This window comes from Otolemur garnettii, unplaced genomic scaffold, assembly GCF_000181295.1.
Source record: "Otolemur garnettii isolate 467f Iridium unplaced genomic scaffold, OtoGar3 scaffold00010, whole genome shotgun sequence".
NCBI lineage: Eukaryota > Metazoa > Chordata > Mammalia > Primates > Galagidae > Otolemur > Otolemur garnettii.
The window spans coordinates 36,527,983-36,550,684 of record NW_003852405.1 but is presented as its reverse complement, the minus strand read 5'-3'; the positions used below and the strand labels follow the sequence as shown (position 1 = coordinate 36,550,684).

Below are 22,702 nucleotides of genomic sequence, written 5' to 3'. Positions count from 1 at the left end.
AATCCCAACAGTATATAGAAAGGTAGCTTGCTGTCTCCAAGATTATAAAGAGCAACCAGGGGAGAGCACAGGGGAGGGCAACTGTCTGCAAGCCTCCCCAGAAACCGAGCCTGCCAACACCTTGATCTGCGACTTGTTTAGAACTGTGGGAAAATAAATTGCTGTTGTTTAAGCCTAAAAATAAAAAGGTTATGCATAGTGGCTCATGCTTGTAATCCCAGCATTTTGGGAGGCTGAGGCAGGAGAATCACTTGAGGAGTTTGAGACCAGCTGCCACACTGCACTCCAGCCTGGGTGTCAGAGGAGACCTTGTCTCTTTAAAAAAAAAAAAAAAAGGTATGAAATGCAAAAAACCCTCTTTTCTTACCCAGACCTAACTATTGTTAACAGATTCTTGTGAATCCTTTTGGGGAAAAAGTATCATGCATGTTCCAGCCCAGTTTACTCCTTTTCCTATACTTTTTTAAACTGCTAAAAAAACTTCTTAAGCATTTTTTTTTTCTCTGTCAGTACATACAGACTTCTCATTCTTTTTAATGGATTCATTGTGTTCTATCGTTTAGGAGAACTGTGTATCAATTTTAAGTGGTTAAATAGTAGACTTTCTGTTTCTTCCCAGCTTTTTGCTATGAACATCATAGAAGCACAGAATGTTAAACGTGTAGCTGTCTTGTTGTACTTTAAGTATGTCTGGGGTAAGTCCGTGTTGGCAGAATGATCTCTAGAACGGGTGAAACATTGAAACAGCTCATCTTTCTGCAGGGAATGGACGAGTGCATTTTAAATACATTTTAATCCCCAACTTCAAATCTTGGCTACTTACATTCTGTAATTTGAGCTTTTTCTAAAATTAGGTACTGTTACAAATAAGAAATACTTGTTTAGGTTTAGTTTTGTTTTTTTCTCTCCTTACCTCTTTCTAATCTGTAGTGATTAATGGTAGATGTTCCAAGTTTTCCTGGAGGGTATCAGCAATAACAGTTTGTAAGGAGACAGGTAACGGTCTGGCATGACAGATTTAGTACTAGAAGTCACATTTTAACATGTTTTAAAAACCACTTTAAAATGGAAAGAGAAAGTAAGTGGGGGAGAGATAAAGAGGAAATTTTTTACATCGTCATTTCTCTAGAAAGTGTAGAAAGAACACTGAGGAGTCGGAGGTTCTAGGCTTCAGAGCTGCCTCGCTTGCCGTGCGAGCTTGATGCAGTCAGTTTATCTCCTGTTACTCACCCATGAAAGAGGTAGGCAGAGCGGGTATCATCGCCAGATTGATGGTTAGGATCAGGTAATTGGATGCATGTGAAATGCTTAGTACTATGTAAGTGGAGGCTGAGCCTGCAGTTCTCTTTCATACCAAAGTAAAAATTGTCTCCCTTCCACACTGAAACCTCCTGTGTTATAATACTAAATTCACATTTTATCTTGAAAGATGATTGCTTCTGATAATGAGTTCAAAGTAATGTTTATAGTATGAATTGTTTTCAAATGCCAGTTTTCCAGTTTTGTCTTTGCTTTAACTGGATATAATTACTTTTTAAAAAATTGATCTCACTCCTACTACCAAGGTGATACAATAGAATTTTATTTTGGACATTAAACATCAAAATGTATCTATAGGCAAACCATCTGTGCTTTCCCTCCCCCATGCTAAATCTAAGTAGGCCTTCAAATCATAGTCTAGAAATATTCTGTTAATTGTGTGTCTAACATAATATGATCATTACTGTTATATTGAACATTAGGTGTTTTGCTCTACACTAGCAATGCTTATAAATGCTACTTGTCCTCCAAGCATTTGGTAGCTTTGATAGCAAAGTATTTGAGGCCTTTACAGAACTTTGAAGTGGTAACTATTTACTAGTAAAAAAAATAATCAGTAAGAGACAGTATTTGCTATTTGCCATTCAAAATCCCATTAATATCTAACATCTATAAAAATGTACTTTTTATTCCTCAGTAGAGTTACGTTTCTAATCAGCCTTTTTTAAAAATCAGAATACTATTAAATGGAATAATTATTTTAGCGTTCATAAAGCTACTGTGTGGATAGTGAACTCTGGCCAGAAGATGATGATTAGCATTTCTGTAGCCTTGTAAAGGGGTTGTGCTTATACTTGGGAGGTAAAGTATAACTGTGTGAAACACAAGTTGATTAAATTTTAAAATCCTGGTTTGCTGTATAATAATTTGTGTGGTAAATATATTTTAAGCCAGAAATGTGTAGCTCTGCCCAAAAGATTGGAAGCAAGCTGGAAACCCTTTTGTGGTTACGTTACTCTTTCCATGTGAGCCTTCTGTCCTGCCCACTTCCCATTAGAGAGACCAGATTGAAAAAGTAGCGCTGTGTTAACTGTGTTCCGGGCAGAGTAACTTTCAAATGATAGTGGCCTGACGCTGGAATGTATGATACTGGGTACTGTCAGTTTTTTGTTGAACAGTAACTAAAGGAAATAGCCCTCCTCTTATAAGGATTTAGAGCAGCGCTTCCCAACCTGTAGGTGGCAACCCCTTTATAACAATGAAAATACATCCTGCATATCAGATATTTACATTATGATTCGTAACAGTAGCAAAATTACCCTAATGAAGTAGCAACAAAAATATTTTTACAGTTGGGGGTCACCACAACCTGAGGAACTGTATTAAAGGGTCAGGGCCTTAGGAGGCATTAGGAAGGTTGAGAACCACTGATTTAGAGGAAAAAAATAGGATCTTGGAAAAGTGTGCCTCAAAAGAACTTAAAATGTGGAATCTAGAATTCCGTGCTTAACTACAATTGTATAATGTGGACAGTCTTTAAAACAAAATTTTGGCGTCTGCCTTTTGGAAAACCAAGCCTCTCCTCTCCTCCTTTCTGCTTAGTCCTGCTTGGCTCTGCCCGTTAGACCCCATCTCCCTTTTGCTGGGGTTTTAGCTTTTCACCATCTGGTCTCTAATGAGCAGGAAATGTATAGCTCTGAATTGACTGACAAGGTTTTAGTTATAAAGTCTGTGTTATTTGAAGCATCTTTTAAGTTTCTATTATTGAATTTGTCTTATAGGAGTTCATGTTTGTAGATGACTTGTTCGTAATTGTGAATTAACTGAGTAAAGGTAAACTGTAACACCACCACGTGTTTACAGTGATAACATTTCTAAAATAAGTTGCTACCAATTTTATTTTTCCATTTTCAACTTGCTGTGGTCAGCTTCATAAGAGGTGGGCTGGTGCAGTCAAAGGAAGGAGCATTATAATGGAGAGTCCATGGACTGCAGAGAACCTCGGCTTGAATGGTTATTAATTCTATCATAACTTAATATCTTATCTATTAGTAAAATTAACCTAATGTATTTGGTACTTAAATAGCATTTTAATTTTTCCTTCTTGCTTGTTTTATAACATACTTGTATTTAAAATAATGTCTAAAATTGTTTCCCCATTCCTTCCATACTCATTTTTTTTAAGCCAGACACCAATTAGATAGCAAACTTTATGCATAGTTTTTTTTCTGTATTGATAAGAGAAAAATCTGTTTTAGAAAATTCCAACGTCTAAAATCATAACTTCTTAAGCCATATTGTGAGGCCCATATTTGCCTTTAAAATCTGAACCAAATCATATTATTATCTTTGTTTCTAGATTCAGGAGTATTTTGAATTTTTCTTTATTCTTAAACCTAATGAAAAATAAAGTATTATATAAGAAGTTTTAGTTTGTCTGAGATAATGCATACATTAAAACTTACCATAGTATTTTTTTTATTGTTTGGCTTACCATAGTTGTTGATGTCATCATTAGTCATTGAATAATTCCTGTAATGTTTAAGAGACACTGTATTAAATCAAATGCTAACTTCTCTTCTTTTCTCATTCCCCAGCCATCTGTTGAATCTTCAAGTCCAGGTAAGTATTTCCTGCATTTTTTATGATTTCTGTTTGACATTTGTCCTGTTAGTTGCATAGACGTTAGAGGAGTTAGACTGTCATCTGACTTGCTTTTCTTCTGAATGCTTCTTTTCTCTGGGGAAAAAGAAATGGATGAAATGTTTGACTGCCCATGAAAGTACAGGTGGGGCTGCTCGGAGCTCATCCTCGTGACGTCTTGGGGCTCTTCTGCACTCTTTCTTTTTTTTTTTTTTTAATGAATTGCCACATGTATTTCTTAAAGTTTTAAATTGTTACTTGATTTGAAGTATACCCGAAGTGTATTTTTTAAAAAGGAATCAGTTAGCTTAGAAATACTTGCTTGTCTAGGAAATTCACAGTGTTTTATCTGAGGGAAAAAATTGTTAATTCATTTAAGAGGGAGGGAAAAATAAGCAAAAAATTAAACAAATGAATATTTAATGTTGTAAATTAAGGAAGTTATTCTTACATTTGAATAGTATCAGTTTTTATCCTCTGACCATACAGGATTTTTGTATTCTTTTCCAAAATAGTACAGATTAATTTTTTTCCTAATTTAGAGATTGCAAACTTGGGATCTTTGGACCCAATCTAGGCCACTATTTTTCTGTTTGATCAATGTAGTGATCTTTAAAAATTAGAATCTGAGTTGGGCATGGTGGCCCACACCTGTAATCCCACCACTCTGGGAGGCTGAGGCAGGTGGATAGCTTGAGCTCACGAGTTCAAGACCAGCCTGAGCAAAAGTGAGATCCCATCTCTATAAAAAAATAGAGAAACTGAGGCAATAGGATCACTTGAGCCCAAGAGTTGGAGGTTGCTGTGAGCTAGGATGCCATGGCACTCTACCCAGGGCAACAGCTTGAGACTTTGTCTCAAAAAAAAAAAAAAAATTACAATCTGGATTTAGGGTTCTCATAATCAGTTGTGAGATCTAGCACCACTGGGTATAGCATTCCTATGAGACTAATTCACTGGAGTTAAATAGCAGTAAAGAAAGTCCAGTACTAGTCTTTTGGCCTCGGTGTACAGTGACTTTACCGAGAGAGAGATTTGCCTTCTGTGTGGGGGGGTGCAGGTTAACGGTCAGCCTAGTACAGAAGAGGGACCAAGGGAACCCTCTGAGTCGTGGTTAATGCTTTATTCGAATATTTGATATATTCCACATTACTGAATTTTCTAGATTATCAAAGCAATTATCTTTCTGTGTTTTAAGTTTTAGGAAGGGGGCTTTTAAAAATTCTTGAAGTGACCCCTTTTTCGTGGTCCACGGTCCTTTTCACGAGCACAGATCACTGTATTCTGAGGGTTGGTCAAGCTCATCTCCACATCTTTATAAATGACTAGTAGACTCATTCAACAGTTGATTTTTGTCTTATTTCCACAGAAAATACTCTAATGTGTATGGGAGTAAATTGCATTAAGCTTTGTGACATTTCTGAAACTCAATATGTAAATTATATTCTGGATTGTTGAGGTTGAAGGAATCTGACTTCAGACTCAGTTAGATTGTCTATCCTTTTTAGAACATTAAATTGTTCTTGCAAACACAGAAATCACTTTCATTGAAAAAATAGGTTCTAGTTGTTACTATGAATTTTTGAAGCCCTCATCAGGTAATAGGCATGGATATGTGGAGGTAACCTCTCCAGAAGCAGCGTTAGTAAATGGCTGTCACAGTTTTCACTGCATTTTAATCTGTCTAGGCTGAACTGGAAAAGTAGTGGAGTTGGAAGAATACAAAGTATATAATTTAATAGCTTTTGCTACTTGTTGAATACTTATACATACAGATTGAATCTTTATTTATTTATTTAGATTGTTTTCAGACTGAGGAAGATCTTTGGAGTTAACATTTGTTACATGGGGCTTCTACCCAAGGGACCGCTAGTTACAGGCAGGTACAAAGTTGGTGGAGAAAATTAGAAATAGAGTCTTCATGTCAAAAAATTTTTGGTCCCCTGGTAAAAGACTGTGTCCTTTGTAGCGTCTGAAGTTTGAGATCAATGCTGGTAGTAACACATTGTCACATGACCATGTTAATTGGTTTGTCTACCACCGTTGCAAATTCCAGTGGTAGAATAATACAAGGCTTTATCTGTATGACTAGTAGCTGTTAGAGGTGGGGATAAGGGAGGGGAAGATATTTAAAAAGTGACTGAGTGAATATGACATAAAGTAGAACCTCCATAGTTGACCACCTCCCTCCATTGATCACTCCTTGAGTTGACTTGATTTTCATAGACCAGACATGCACCACAGGTATGTGTCAGTGCAGTCAACATAGTTCCATATGTTGACCAGTTTCCCACAGTCCCCTGGGTGGTCAACTTACAGAAGTTCTGTATTAGAAGCTGAATTTATCTTTGAGTCTTTGAAAAGATGTAAGGTCCCTTTTAGTCATTCTGCAGTAGGCTAGGATTTTATGACAAAGCAGTGGTATTTTCTTCAACTCAGAGGAAACTATATTTTTATTTTATTCCTTACCCTTAATCATTTATTGAGATATTTTTTCCCTTAGAAGATGGCCTAACAGTAGGCCTAGCAGTTGACAAGAATAATAGGATGGTTATTTGGTCCTAAAGAGCAAGGTAAAAAGTAAGTCAGATGAAACCAAGAGGTCAAATTGTACAAGAAAAAAAGTGAAATTAAAAATTTACAGAAAAAGTGTAATGTATCTGCTGGCAAAGGAATTGGAGTGAGAAAGGAGTTTGTGTGCACTTTGTTATTTGATGTGTAAGGGAGTGAACTGGGAACTCTTCACACATAATTGGCTTTGTAAATAATGACCAAAAATTGGTACTTCAGGTAAGTCACATAACATTCATGATTTTATGGTGTGCTCGTACAAGCTTGGAATTTTTTTTGTATAGTTAATAGAGTATAATAGTAAGTTATTAGGAATTGAACAATTTTAAACATAATTATTTTTGGCTATCCTTGCATCAAGTAAAAACATCTGATTGGGGTAATAGTATACAAAGAGGTTTGTGGGGTTTTTTTCTTTGAGGATCTCTGTACCTAGAGGAGAGAAGGAAATTGTAGCATTGTCTGTAGGAACACAGTTACTGACCAGGACTGTCCCAGGAGGCTCCTAGGAGAGCTGAAAAGTTGCAGGAAAGATTGAAAACTCAGAAGAGAACAATTGGCACAAAAAATTACACTTAAATCAGTGGTTTCAAATTGTGCTCCTGTGGATTCCTTGTGTCCATTCCCTCAAGCAGTACTAAGATGTTCTCCTGAAATTATATTTTTACTTTGTAAATAATTCTAAAACATTGATAAATGTTAATAATTCACTTTTACCATAATTTGGTATAAGTTGGTATCTGATTTGGTAGATAATTATGTACGTAATTATTTCATATTTAACATTAGTATTTTCTTTTCAGAGGGCACAGTGAATTCTAAGCACTTTACCACATATCCTGGCTTGCAGTTCACTCTTTTAGTGAACGTAGGTGTCCCTTTGGGATTCTGTGAGGCAGGACACTCAGATGAATCCCGGAGTGTGGAGTGCAGTGAAAGCTCCGCTGCTGGCTCTGGCGTACCCAGGATGCGCAGCCCATCTTTGCCATGTCCTGGCTCTGAACTTAGACATGCTACTTCAACTCTAAGCCACCAGTCTTGTTTTTTTGGTTTGTTTGTTTTCTCTCTTTAAACAGGATGATAATATCTACTTTATAGTATTGTTTGAATATTAGTTAAGGTAATGTATGTGAAGTGCTTTAGCATACTATCTGGCACATAATAAACACTCAGAAAACGGTTCTTATTCTAAAAGTTGTGGGAAGTGACAGAAGAACCCAAGCCTTGGCAGCCCCTTTTTGGTGACTGTGGGATTTTCAGGAAGTCAGCCTCTGTGTCCCGTTGTTTTGCTAGTTAGTTCTTTTGTTGGAGTGAAGTAAAGAGATAGGTACATCTAGTAACCTGTAGCCTTCAACAGTTTAAACCGATAAAAACCCTAATTAATTTTTTAGTGATGAGGAAATCATGTGTTTGTTAGTAAATAATGCTTTTGCAAATTTAAGTCTAGGTTTGGCTAGTGTGGGGATATTTTAAGCATATAGAAGCCTGCCCTTTGCAATCTGCTACTACAAAGTTTGACACTATTGAGTCCAGCAACATTCCCCAACCACCAGGCTAAAAATAGATTAGCTTATACATCATTTGCCTATTAGATTATTTTCATGTGTTTTAATAAGAGTTCAGTATGCAATTTTAATAAATTTTGCTGTTATACTAGAGTTATTTCAGATCAAAATCAACATAAGTTGTGAACAGCTAATCAAGTATTAAAAGTATTTTTAAGGAAGTTTTAATGGAACGATAGTATTTGGCAGCTGCATTCTCCCTAGACCATGTTCAGATGGCTGAGTCAGTCATCCCTTGGTACCTGTGGGCTTCCCGCTGAGACCAGAATCGTGGACGCTCAGGTCCTTGATACAAGATGGTGCAGTATCTGCATATAACCTGTGCACATCGGCTGTACTCTGGTCATCTCTAGATTACTTACAATAACTAATACAGTGTAAACACTAAGTAGATATTTTACTGTACTGTTCAGGGAATAATGACAAGGAAAAATGTCTGTATTGTGTTCAGAACACATGCATGTTTTAAAAATATTTTGGATGGTGGTTGGTTGAGTGCAGAACCCATGGATATGAAGGACCGACTTTTTTTTTCTCCCCAGAGGTCAAAGGGATTCATAGTCACTGTGTCTGTTAATTAAATAGCTAAGAATTGTGGGTTTTTTCCCCACACAAAAAGGTCATTCTAATTTCATGTTTACAAAATTACAGTGCACTTTTTGTTATTGTTTTTTGGAGATAGGATTTCAGTCTGTGCCTGAGCTATGTACAGTGGCATTGTCATAGCTGCTGCAGCCTTCATCTGCTAGGCTCAGACAATTGTCGTGTCTCAGCCTCCCTACTAACTGGGCCGACAGGCACACACTATCACTCTTGGCTAAGGTTTTTTGCTTTTTTGTGTTTTTTTGGTGGCAATGGGGTCTTGCTCTTGTCCAGGGTAGTCTCAAACTCCTGGCCTTGAGCAATCCTCCTGCTTCAGCTTCTCAAAGCGCTAGAGTTACAAGTGTGAGCCCACCAGACCCAGCCAACATACTTTTTATAAACATTTTTTTCTCTTAGTTTTGCATTTGAACTGTGAATATTTAGGGGTAAGACAAGACAAAAAATAACCCTTTAGAAGAGATTTTTTAGTGGCGATGAGCAAGGTCAAGAATTTTAAAGACGATAAATGATACTCACTGTGCGTAGCTTTTTCCTGGTAGTTTTGACTTCTGTCCAGCTCCAAATAAATGCAGCATATACACTGAATAAATACTGATGAGACACACGTGATCCGGTTTACCAAACTTGTTGAAATATTCTTTACCAGGGGGTTCAGCAACATCAGATGACCATGAATTTGATCCATCAGCTGACATGCTGGTTCATGATTTTGATGATGAACGAACATTAGAAGAGGAAGAGATGATGGAAGGAGAAACAAACTTCAGTTCTGAAATAGAGGATCTTGCAAGGGTAAATAACACTAAGAGCTAGAGGATGGAGTGGTTGTACTGTCTTTGTGAAGAGAGGAAACATTGGAAATTTTGGATCTCTGTCTTTGTGGGAAAGTTATTATATATATAGTCCGTACTGAAAAGTTCTGTGTGATCACAGGTGGCATGTTCAAAGTTTGAATTGAAAGGCATTTAAAAAATTATGATGTTCAATAATAGAATTCAGGTAGTAACTTTGGTAAAACACCCAAACATCGGGGTCAAAATGGATTCTACCCAACTTCTACACCTTTTATTCACTCCCCTTCAGAGGCAAACAACAGTGCCTCGAGTTGTTACCATTTTCCTCATTTTCCATTAACGACATAAAGTGCTCTCAACTGTCTTTGCCCTTCCTGTCAAGAAGGCAGTGACTTTCACGATTATACCCGTCGTCCCGTTCTCTTTCTCCTCCCACCTTTTGTCTCAGTCATACTCAGTGTAATTTACCACAGCTTTTGCTTACTTGGATTCTAGAGCACCCCGAGTCCAGGTTCCCTGTCTCCGTCCCTGTTCAGGGCCCTTCACCAACTCCTTCTCTGCCAGAAGTTTCGAGGCGGTACCCCCAGTTCTCTTTCGGCCCCTCTTTTCTTCTCTCCTGTCTCCTCTGTCCAGATCAGTGCTTCTCAGAGGGTAGTATGAAGGCCAGCTGTGTTAAAATTACCTGTGCACTTACTGTAAAAAATAGATTCTTATGCCTCGCTGCAGGCATACTGAACCAGTCTGGGGCGGGGGGTGTTCAAATCCACATCATTGTTAGGCAGGTCGGCCTTGCGTGGGCACCACGTTTGGAAGTTAGACTGAGCCGTGTGAGCTGATCCCCTCTCCTGGTGTCTGACCTGCTCAGTGTTCCTTAGTTTGCATTTCTGGCATTGTCTTACTTCCCATCTCTCGTTTTATCTGCCTTGACATCTCTTTGCAGATAATCTCTAAAATTTAAATTTTTACATTTAAATTTAAACAACTGTTTACTGTTGTTCTCCCTCAACTTGTTCTTTCCCTGCCCTTTCTGTCAGTAAAAAATGGCTGGACTGGTTACCCTTTTGCCTAAGTCAGAAACCATGGAGTCATCTTATTTCACTCCCAATGTCCAATTCCTAAATAAGCTTATCATTTCTATCCACAAAAAGTATCTTTTTGTTCTGTCTCTGCCTAGAATGACTATAGTAGTTTCCTAACTGGTTTCTCAGTGTCCTCCTTTCTCCTGATACTTCTACCCAGCGGCCATGATGATCTTTTCAAAATACAAATCAGTTTTTATTAACATCTTGGCTTCCTGTTAACTCCAAAGAAAATCTAGACTCCTGATCCTGGCCAGCATGGCCACTTGCTTGATAGTGGCCATGCTGGCTATTTCATCTGTGCTGCTTTTTTAAATTTATTTATTTATTTTTATTTATTTTTTGAGACAGTCTCACTTTGTCACTCTTGGTAGAGTGTCCTAATGTCACAGCTCACAGCAACCTCAGACTCTTGGGCTCAAGCTATTCTCTTGCCTCAACCTCCCAAGTAGCTGGGACCACAAGTCGCCACAACACCTGGCTGTTTTTAGAGATGAGGTCTCACTCTTGCTCAGGCTGGTTGCACACTGATGAGCTCAGGCAGTCCACCCACCTCTGCCTCCCAGAGTGCTGGGATTGCAGGTGTGAGCCACTGTACCTGGGCATACCGGCTGCTTTGTTCTTCAGCCAGTGTATTCCTGCTTCACAGCTTGTCAGCTGGCTCTGGCTCTCTGGTCTGCCCTTCCCAAGGCTGCTCCTTACCCTTTGGGTTTGTTACTGCCTCCTCAGAATGGCTTTTTCTGGCTCTGCGATTAGCTTTTTAAACCACTGTGTCCTCTTAAATGGTTACTTTATACTTAACACAACTTCTAAATTTTTTTTGTTTATTATCTGTGTCTTCTGTCAGTTCATAGCAGAGGGGACTGAAAACTATTAAATGAAGGAAATGGATAAATTAATCCAGTATGTGCTAATAAAATCTATTATGCATATGATCCACTGCACTTCACGATAAAAATATAAGAAATAAGATAACAGTGTCAGCTTTTAAGGATATTTAATAATACAGTATCATGGAAAATTAATATTTATACTTTTCTTGTAATAAAAACAGATTTGTATCAGAATTTTAGTTTGGAACTTTTTGAAGTGTCATTTGAAGGACTAGAGAGGCGGTCGGCCCTGCTGCGGTCTGTTCTGACCTGGTCAGGTGGTCTCATTTTGCATCATTTAGTGATTAGAGTTGGCTTAAGCCACAATTCCTAAGCAGTCTAATACTTTATTATTTCAAGCCAAAGGATAGACTTTTTCTTAATGGGAGAGGCATATGCAGGTTATCACAAAAACTTTTTAAGAATGAATTAAAAAGCACACAGATCTTGGGCGTCAGGCTGTTCTTTTTTAAAAATAAGAGGCTGGGAAGCTATTCAAAAGACAAGGGTAATTTGATTGGATGATTTGGAATTTAGATGAGTGTCAAGGGAAAAAATTGATTTAATAGTTACTCACAGTCACTTCATTTATTTGTAAAGTGGGAGGGCAATTATTTTCAGTTAGCTGTTTATATTCACAGAAATTTCCATCACTTCCAATATATTTTCTCTTTCTGAATAACCTGTTATTGGGATAAAAGGAAAAGGAGGAAAATCTTATATTTTCCATATTATCACGTTTGCATCCAGTATCATAATAAGTAAGTTACTTTGTGATAGGTTCTGAGGTAGAGTGATGGGTGTTTTCTTCTGTTTCAGAAAATGGGCTGTTACGTTTAATAAGTGTGCAATTAGAGGTTTTGCTAAAATTTCAAGCACATCATTGCCTTTTTCTGTTTCTGTTTTTTTCCATCTCCTTCCCCAGTGTCTAATAGTCCCCCCAATTTGCTTTTGAATTTGCTTCCTTAGGAAATGGTAATTAAAATAAAGTTATTTATGGAGACTAGAGAAAGGAAGAAAAAGACAATGGAACCAATCCTTTATTATCCTTTCAATGAGTCTATACCTTCTCAGATTCTTCTCTGACTTCTCCCAGAAATAGCTGAAGCTTAGATTTAAGGAGCACATAATCACAAATGCTGTTATCTGTAACTTGAAGCTGAGCTAGCTCAGGGCCCATATATTGGGTTTACTATACTTAAAAACTCTTTAGGTGTGAACCAAACCAAACTGGATTTTGCTTTTGTTAAAATAGTGAGCAAGATTTTGTCATGTTGATTACTGGCTTGCTGTTAATGTCAAGATTTGGTAATGGGTTTTTCACCTGGCCTTTTGGTTGTATGAAATTTTTTTTGATGTTAATTATGATAAAACTGTGACAGTTGATTCATTTAGGAGCAGCTAATAACTGTGTGGCTTGTGGTTTATAGTTTATTCAATTTGAATTTTAAAATCTTCAGTGGAAACTGTAAAAGCTTTGGTATATGTTGTTACATTTGAATGTATTTATCTTGTTAATGTGAAATGTATTTTAATTGTGTAAATTTGCCAGTTAAATGCTCTAATAGAATTGGATGTATATGTTAGAATTTATAGTAGTGATCTTAGAAAGGGTGTCCACCATTCCCAGAGTAAATCGACTTCTGTCTGCTAGAACTAGCAGCATTGAAGTTGAACTCTGTTTTGCACATGCACTCTTGAAACTGAGAGACTCTGAAGGGGCGCAGTTATAGCAGTCCATTTGGGAGAATATAGGTCAGTATCATAATATCTTTTTGTTTTTATTTAAAATAGATGGGATCTTGCTTTGCCTCCCAGGTTGGAGTGCAGTGGCAGTGGCTCAAATGCTCCTGAGCTCAGGCGGTCCTCCTTCCCAGCTGATTGAATAGCTAGGCTTGGAGTTGCCTGCCACCATACTAGGCTGGTTTTTTAAATGTTTTTGTGGAGATGGGGTCTTGCTGTATTGCCTAGGCTGGCTTCAAAATCTTGGCCTCAAGCCATTCTCTTGCCTCAGCGTACCACAATGCTAAGGTTACAGCAGTGAGCCATTATGCTCAGCTGGGATCATAATGTCACTATGTATTTAAATATATTTTAGAAAAGTCACATCATATCAGTGTCAGTACTTACTATAGATATTAAAGTGCTAGGCATATTCCACCCAGAGAATTAAGATTAAAAAGTGAAAGACAGATCTTTCTGAAGTGTACACACAATGTGAAGTGTTCACTCCCCTGTTCCTTCATCTCTTCTCTTCTACTCAGTCCCAGCCCCAAGAAGTTGGTTACCTTAGGAACCAGCTCTCTAGTCCAATCTGGATGTGGTCCCATAGGCCTTCCTGCCTGGAAATCAGCCTCTTTTCTTTTTTCTGTCCTCTTCATTAGCATTTACTGGTCAGTCCGTTTTGGTGCAGTGGGTGTAGGAGGAGCACTGTCTATGTCTACCACGTGGCACGTGCTGTCACACTCATCAGCCAGCCCTCTGATGTGAAGACGGGACGGCCTCTGCAGCCGCCTGTGCCCGTTCCTGTGTTTCTGTCATCTTGTGCTGTGCCCTTCCCTTAGTCCTCAGACTGTCAGCCCAGAGCCCCTCACTGCACGCTGCAGTGGGTGTTGCACACTTAGCCTCAGGTTAGGTTTCATGAAGGCAGCAGGTGGTGTGTGCATGCGTGTGGGAAGGGCAGGAAGGGCCAGTGGTGTGGCGAGTCAGAACGCACCTAGCTCCCCAGCCGCAGTTCAGCTGGTGACTTGATACATGACTTAACATTGTTAATCCTTGGTGGTTACTATAAGGATAATAACTTTCAAGCATTTAGCTAATGTCCAGTACGTGATAAGCACTTAATACTTAGTAGTTGTATCATATGTAAGATTCTGAAAGAGGTCTGTGCTGTACAAATATGAAAATTCACAATTAGACTCATAATTTTCTCTTTGTGTTCCCATATTTCTATACTTTTAAATGAATCGGAATAAAACACGGTGCCACCTTACTTTGATACATCAATTTAAGTTGAAGGAAGCACCTTACTGCCTGGTAGAATGGAGACTTTTGATAACATAAGCCAGTGAGAGAACAGGTGGCTGGCAGTCCCTAGTATAGTAAGGTACTGTTGACCAAGTTTTATTCATCCCTTAGTCCTTTTATAGAGGGAAAGTACAGAGTATTTGCTTTATGGATATCATTACTGTTTATAGCATCAGAAATTTGGGGGTATAAAGACAGAAACCCATCAGAAACGAGCTTAGACAAAGTGAAGGCTCCTGGAACTTTATTAAAGGAGGAGTATATCCAGTCCTCGGACTCAGGTACCACCAGAATGCATTTTCTCCATCTCTACTTTTCAATGCGGCTGGCTGGCTTTTCACAGACCGTCTTTTTTCACACAGTGCTGTTAATTCCTTGGTTCCATGTTTACTGCTTGGGATATTCTGTGTTTCTCTCTTCAGCTGCTGTTGATAGGGCAGGCTTGGGTCACATGCCTGTTCTAAACTTACAGCCAGGGAATGCACTGCTTCTAGTTGTGTCAGGAATGATGGTCCAGGAAGTGAGCTTTCAGTCAGAATAGATGCTTGGAATGGAGGAGGGGACATTTCTGGGAGTACGTGAGTACAGAAGTGGAAGAGAGTGGGAGGGGCTGGGGAGCCAGTTAACAATGGCCTGTACTTTCTGAGCTGCTCAGTCACAGCACAGAGTAGGAACACCATGTGCTACTGCAGTTTTTAAACATGACTCTCAGCAAAGTCGATTCTGGTTTCTGTTGTGCCTATGGCTCAGTATCTGCTGCAGGGTCTTCACTTCATACCTCAGATCACGTGAGGGATGGGGCGGCCTCTGTAGCAGCGTGTGCCCATTCCTGTGTTTCTGTCATCTTGTGCTGTGCCCACAAGATGGCTGATACTGCTGCTGTCAAGCTCTGACTTGTATTTTTAGTGGTAATGATTGTTTCCTTGCTGCTTACTAGCTTGATACTGGGTGGCAGGTTATGAGTTTGATACCTAGTAATATTAAGCATTTGGATGGAGTGGGCAAGAGCATTTTGTTTACACATGTTAGAACCCATCTAAAAATAATTTTGACTAAAAAGAAACATTTTTAGAAGCTGTATGAATGTTTGTCTGGGTCCAAGGAATTCACTGCACCAGGGATTCAGTATCGCTGGGACATCTGTTGCTCCTAACCCCCGGTAACATCTCACTGGTTTCTTTTCCACAGCCACTAATTTTGTTAATTTTCTAGTCGTACTCACGTGAACATACAGCAAGTGATGACAGGGGATTCCTGCCTTGCTCAGTCTCCTCAGCAGACAGAACTTCTCACTGCCTGAGTTCCTGCTGAACCATGTTATTGTGTGTGTGATTTGCCCTGAGCACCCCCCATAGTGTCAGTAACTGTTCAAAGCTGCCGTTAAGTTAACTCTAAAGTATCTGTATAGCCTGTCTCTTTAGAAATAAGGTAAAACTAGAGAAAGGTAAAAGTACCCATACCAACTGGCAGTAATTTGTAACTGATCTGTCAGTGATCAGAGGCCTTCTGCAAAGCTGGAGTTTTTAGTTACTACAGATGGTGTGTCTGCTCTAATCAGAGGAACCAGATTGTCCATTTTTTGTGCTGTACCTGTATGTACATCATGTCCTCTAACCTGAATGGCTTTTCTCCAGGTGTGCCTGTTCTGTTGTTATCTCATTTAGCAAATCTCCTCTAGAGGCACTATGATGAGACCTCTTTTGAGTCTCTCTGTTCTCTGTTTCTGAGTTTTTCTTTGAGAAGTGAATTTTTATAAACTGAGTAATACTTCTCATTCATGTATACAAGAGGGAAAAATCTTGATCTAATTGTAGATATCAGATACTCTACCTTCTTGATAGTGGCTTTAAAAAAAAAAATCCTTTTCGAGTTGGGGGGAGGAGGTGGGGTAAGATGCTAGGCCAGAAGGGTCATTTAGCTGAGCTCTCCTGGAATGCTGAGGGAAAAGAGAGAACCTGGCCGTAACTGGCACGGGGACCTTACCCAGCGTCATAGCTCAGGGGGCACAGTGAGGAGGGTGGTTAGCTGGATAGAATGTGGAAATATGATGAATTAGGCAAGTGATTGCTACCAGCTGCCCCCCACAGAGGTCTGGGGTGGGAGGAAGCCTTTTCCAGAGTTTTCAGTACTTGGGGGAAGCTGTGTGTTAAGTAGAAAGCTTGGAAGAGTGGGTGGGCTCAAACAGTATACTACAACCAGATTGGCATGCCAGTTGGAGTGGATTTGCCCTAGGTTTGGTGGCTGGTGAGGCAGTCACACTGAGGTCTTGGCGGCCAGGAAGCTGCCATTCTAGGAAGGTCTTAGCAGGGCCCTAAGGCACGACTGTCTTAATTCCGCATGTTGGAATCAGAACTCTACTCTCAGGACAGGCTGAGGGACTCCTGCATACCCCATGGGAACTGGAGCCAGAGCACTGTGAGACCTGCCCCTGAAGGATTCTGGAGAGTTTAAGATTCTAACCCAACAGGGTCTGAATGCTGAGGAAACAATCAGGCGATCACCAAAGGTAACTAAGTTTAGAATAAGTACCATAGAGGTTGCTGGCTGTGTCCTCCCTGTCCTAAAGAAAACTGCAGCATCACCTGGTGTCCTGGGGACATTCTGCAACATACTGTCATCAAGAGCAAGGACTTCTGAAACAGGAGGCAGTGAGAAGGAAATAGGAGGAGGACAAGGAGGTGAACAGATAAAAGAACACATGAGGAGGAACCAACAGAAAAATTAAGGTAACATGAAAAACAATACAGAGCAACTCCTCACCATGAAGCAGCTACTGCAGAAGACTCAGCCTATAAAGAATTAGTGGCCTTGACACAAAGGGAATTTAAAATATGGATGATAAAGACAATAAAAGGAATGGATGAGAAAATGGGAAGATAGAACCGAAAGTTAGAAGAAAGATGTGTAGAATATGGAAAGGATATAGTGGAGCTTAAGAAATGAAGGAGACAATCAGGGAATGTGAAGATGCAGGAGAAAGTATCAAAAATAGGTTATACCATGGGGAAGGAAGAACCTCAGAGCTAGAGGATAAATTTTCAAGTAGTTAACAAGTTAACCCAGGTAAAGAGGCAGAAAAGAAGAGAGAGAAAGCAGAGCAGGCGTAGAGAACTACGAGATTCCATGAAGCATTCAAACATACTAATAATAGGGATTCCTGAAGGGGAAGAAGATTGTCCCAAGGGGGTGCAAGCCCTACTGGAGACCATCATAAATGAAAACTTACCAGGTTTTACTAAAGGCCCTGACACACTCCCTTCAGATGGATATTGAACCCATTCATCTCAACTCAGAGCTCTCCAAGGCACATTGTAATGAGCCTGTCAAAAATTAAGGTAAAAGAAAAAATTCTGTGAGCAGCCAGGAGTAAGGGCCACCTAATCTACAGAGGCATAGCCATTAGGATGACAGCAGACTTTTCTGTTGAAACCTTCAAAGCCAGAAGTGCATGGTCATCCACCTTCAACATTCTTGAACTAAATAAAATTCAGCCCCCAATTTTGTATCCTCCTAAACTAAGCTTCAAAATTAATGGAGAAATCAAATCTTTTGCAGATACATAAACACTGAGGAAATTTGCCACAAGACCAACTCTACAGGAAATATTTAGACCTATTTGTAACACTGACCACCACAGTGGTGCAAAGGATAAAGCCACATAACGGACTTTCACAAAATAAGATGAATAGAACTCTACACACTCAATTCCCTCAATAAATGTCAATGGACTAAATTTACCACTGAAGAGACACAGGCTGGCTGATTGGATAAAACAGCCCAAACCATCATATGCTGTCTCTGGGAGACACACCTAGACTTGAAGGACATTCAAGACTCAGGGTGAAGGGGTAAAAAACAATTATTTGAAGCAAATGGAAATCAGAAGAAAGGAGGGGTTGTGATCTTGTTTTCAGATAAGCAGATTTAAAGCAACTAAAGTTAAGAAAGATAATCATAGAACCTTCATACTGGTCAAATGAACAATACTACAAGAAGACATTTCAATTTTAAATACTTAGGCACTCAACGTCAATGTTCCCAGATTTATGAAGCAGAACTTGATGGGTCTGAGCAGTATGATATCCCGTAACACCTTAATAGCCAGGGACTTTTAACACCCCTCTGACGGAACAGGACAGATCCTCTCAACAGAAACTAAACAAAGATACAAAGGACATAAATGTGACCCTAGAACAAAAGGGATCAGTAGACACATACAGAACACACCATTCCCAAGCTAAGGAGTCTACATTTGTCTTGTCAGCCCATAGTATGTACTCCAAAATTGACCACATCCTAGGATATAAATCAAACCTGAGCAAAACTAAATTTAAAATTAAAATTAAAAGAATAGAAATTATTTTTGTATCTTTTCAGACCGCAAGCCAGTAAAGGTAGAACTCAACACCAAAAAAATCATCCCCACACAAAGACTTGGAAATTAAACAATATTATGCTGAATGATAGTTGGGTTCAGGAAGAGATAAAAGGGGAAATTGTTAACTTCCTCAAACATAACAGCAATGAAGACACAAATTACCAAAGCCTGTGGGCTACAGCAAAAGCAGTCTTAGGGGAAATTTATTGCATTAGATGCCTATATTTGAAAAACAGAAAGAGAGTGCATCAACAAACTCATGAACCATCTTATGGAATGGGAAAAAGAACAATCTAATCCCAAACCCAGCAAAAGAAAACAAATAATGAAAACTAAATCAGAGATTAATAAAATTGAAAACAAAGATTCATTCAGATAATTAACAAAATGTTGGCTTTTTAAATTAAATAAAATTCACAAACCTTTGACATAGTAACTAGAAGCAGAAAAGTAAAATCTCTAATAAATCTTAAAGGGGAAATAACAGATGCCTCAGAGATACAGGAGATCATCTCTGAATACTAGCTAGAAACTTTATGCCCAGAAACTTGACAGTGTGGAGGAAATGGATCAATGCCTGGAATCATAACTTCTCCCTAATCAAGAGGAAATAGATGTCTTGAAGAGACCGATTTTAAGAACTGAGATCAAAGAAACAGTAGAAAATCTCTCAACAACAACAAAGCCCTGTTCAGATGGCTTCACACTGGAATTCTAGAATTATATCAACCTTTCAAAGAAGTGCTTATACCCATACTGCAGAAATTTTTCCTAAAAATTGAGAAGTAATCTTCCCCAATATGTACTATGAAGCAAACATCACCGTGATAACAAAACTGAGTAAATAACCTAACTATAAAGGAGAATTTCAGACTAATTTCAATTATGAATATAGGTGCAACAATTCTCAATAAAATTCTAGCCAATGGATTACAACTATACATTCCTAGCTCAGTGGTTAGGGTGCCAGCCACATAAACCCCGGCTGGCTAAACAACAATGACAACAACAGAAATAGCTGGGCATTGTGGTGGACGCCTATAGTCTCAGCCACTTGGGAGGCTGAGGCAAGTGAATCACTTAAGCCCAGGAGTTTGAGGTTGCTGTGAGCTGCGACACTACAGCACTCTACTGAGGGTGATATAGTGAGACTCTGTCTCAAAAACATAGAATCATTCATGACAATCATCCCAGGGATGCAAGGCTGGTTTAAAATACACAAGACCATAAACATAATTTACCACATCAACAGAAACAAAAACAAAGACCATAGGATCCTCAATAGATGCAGAAAAAACATTTGATAAAATTCAGCTGCCTTTTCTAATTAGCGTACTTAAGAATTTAGGGATAGGTGGCATATTTCTTAATCTGATCGCAGTCATCTATGACAAACCCAAGCTAATATTATACTGAATGGAGTAAAACTGAAAGCTTTTCCACTTAGAACTGGAACCAGACAGGGTTGTCCTTTGTCAGCCCTACTATTTAGCATAGTCTTGGAAGTTCTAGTCAATACCATCAGGCAAGGGAAGGGAAAAAAGGGCATTCAAATGAGTTCACAGGAGGTCAAACTCTTCCTCTTCACCGGTAAGATGATCTTATACTTAAAGATCCCCAGAAGCTCAACCACAAGACTCCTGAAAGTGATCAAAAAATACAGTAATGTGTCAGGATATAAAATCAGTGTCCACAAATCGGTAGCCTTTATATATGCCAATAATAGCCAAGATGAGAAGCTAATCAAGGACACAGTTCCCTTTTCACAGTAGCTTAAAAAAAAATGAAATGCTTAGGAATATACATAACAAAAGAGGTGAAGGACCTCTATAAAGAAAATTGTGAAACCCAAAAAAAGAAATTGCAGGAGATATTAACAAATGAAAGAAACCATGCTCATGGTTGGGAAGAATCAACATTGTGAAAATGTCTAAACTACCCAAAGCAATCTACAGATTCAGTGCAATCCCCATTAAAATACCCCATCATCATACTTTCAGGATTTGGAAAAAGTCTTCATTTTGTATGGAACCAGAAGAAACCCTATTTAGCCAAGCACTTTATAGTAATAAAAACAAAGCCGGGAGTATCATCCTACCAGACTTTTTCAGCTATGCTACAAGACAGTGATCAAAACAGCATGGTATTGGCATAAAAATAGAGACATTGACATTTATAACTGAATAGAAAACCATGAGATGAAACTGACCTCTTACAGCCATCTGATCTTTGATAAACCAAACAAGAACATATAGTGTGGAAAAAAATTCAATAAATGTGCTGGGAGAACTGGATAACCACATGTAAGAAACTGAAACTGGACCCATACCTCTCACCACTTACACAAATTGATTCAAGATGGATAAAAGATTTAATACTGCATGAAACAATAAAAAGCCTCAAAGGAAGTGTGAGGAAAACGCTTGAAGATATCAGCCTGGGGAAAGATTCTATGAAAATGACTTCCATGACAGTTACAAGAAAAATAAACAAATGGGACTTAATTAAACTGAAAAGCTTCTGTACAGCTAAGGAAGCAGCAACAAAAGCAAACAGACAACCTTCACAATGGGAAAAATATTTGCATACTATGAATTGGACAAAAGCTTGATAACTAGGATTTCTGGAGAGATTGATCAACAAAAAAAGACCCAACAATCCTATGTATTCCTTGGCAAGAGATGAATAGAACCTTCCCTAAAGAAAACAGGCTAACAAATATGAAAAAATACTCATCATCCCCAGTCATCAGAGAAATGCAAATCAGAACGACCCTGAGATATCACCTAACCCCAGTTAGAATGGCCCATATCTCAATGTCTCAAAGCCACAGATGCTGACTTGGATGTGGAGAGAAGGGAACGCTTTTACACTCCTGGTGGGTCTGTGAACTAATAACCTTTTTGGAAGGAAGTATGGAGACTCCTCAAAGAACTCAAGCTAGACCTCCCATTTGAAGGTGCAATCCCATTACTGGGAATCTACTCAGAAGAAAAAAAGTCCTTTTATCATAAGGACATTTGCAGTAGACTGTTTATTGCAGCTCCATTTACAATCACCACAAAGTGGAAACAGCCTAAATGCCCACCAACCCAGGAATGGAGTAACAAGCTGTGATTTATGTACACCATGGAATACTATTCAGCCAGTAAAAAAGATGGAGACTTTACATCTTTTGTATTAACATGAATGGAAGTGGAAACACATTCTTAGTAAAGTATCACAAGAATGGAGAAGCAAGAATCCCATGTACTCAATTCTAATAGAAGGCAGTAGATTGGCTAATACCAGGGGGCAAGGGGAATGAGGGAGTGGGGAGAGGGGAAGAAGGAGGGATGTGGGGTCACGACGGTGTCTGGCACACAATTGTAAGAGGGACTTTATCTGACAAATGCAATCAGTGTAACCTAATTCTTTGTGCCCTCAATAAATCCCAAAAAAAAAAAAAAGAAAAATGTTGACAATTGCTAAAAAAAAAAAAGTCCTTTCCGTGCTACTGGTGTGCCATCTATCTTTTTGACACATAATTGAGCTGGATGTGATATGATAAGCTTTCTTAGAGATAATATTCAAGCTCTACTACCTTCCACTGGACAGGCTACTTTGCAGGGCTCTTGCCCTGGACTCATGTGATTAATGTTTGTCCAGGTGGTCCTGTACTAGCAGCATCAGTGTCACCTGGGACTTTTAAAAGAGGCAGATTGTTAGGCCTCATTTAAGACCTACTAGGTCAGAAACTCTGGGGTGAGGCCCAGCAGCCTGTTGTAATAAGCCTTCTAGGAGAGTCTGTGGCCTTGAACAAGACAGACCACTTAGAGTGCACCAAGGGCATTCCTTTGGCTGATGGTCTGTCACTTCTTTTAGAGTGAACCAGGTGCTGCTGGAAGGCACCTGCAATGTGGAAAGCTGG

General features: G+C 39.0%; 1 protein-coding gene across 3 annotated transcripts in view; it reads left to right on the top strand.

Moving 5' to 3' along the window:
* The window catches only part of MIER1 (MIER1 transcriptional regulator), a 66,994-nt gene that overhangs the window by 9,867 nt on the left and 34,425 nt on the right, over positions 1-22,702 (top strand). For all 3 annotated transcript variants that reach the window (XM_023509825.1, XM_003784239.3, XM_012801771.2), the window contains 2 exons: positions 3,858-3,882; positions 9,289-9,434. In XM_023509825.1, coding sequence (XP_023365593.1) covers positions 3,858-3,882; positions 9,289-9,434 — 171 coding nt within the window. The remainder of the gene's footprint in view (positions 1-3,857; positions 3,883-9,288; positions 9,435-22,702) is intronic.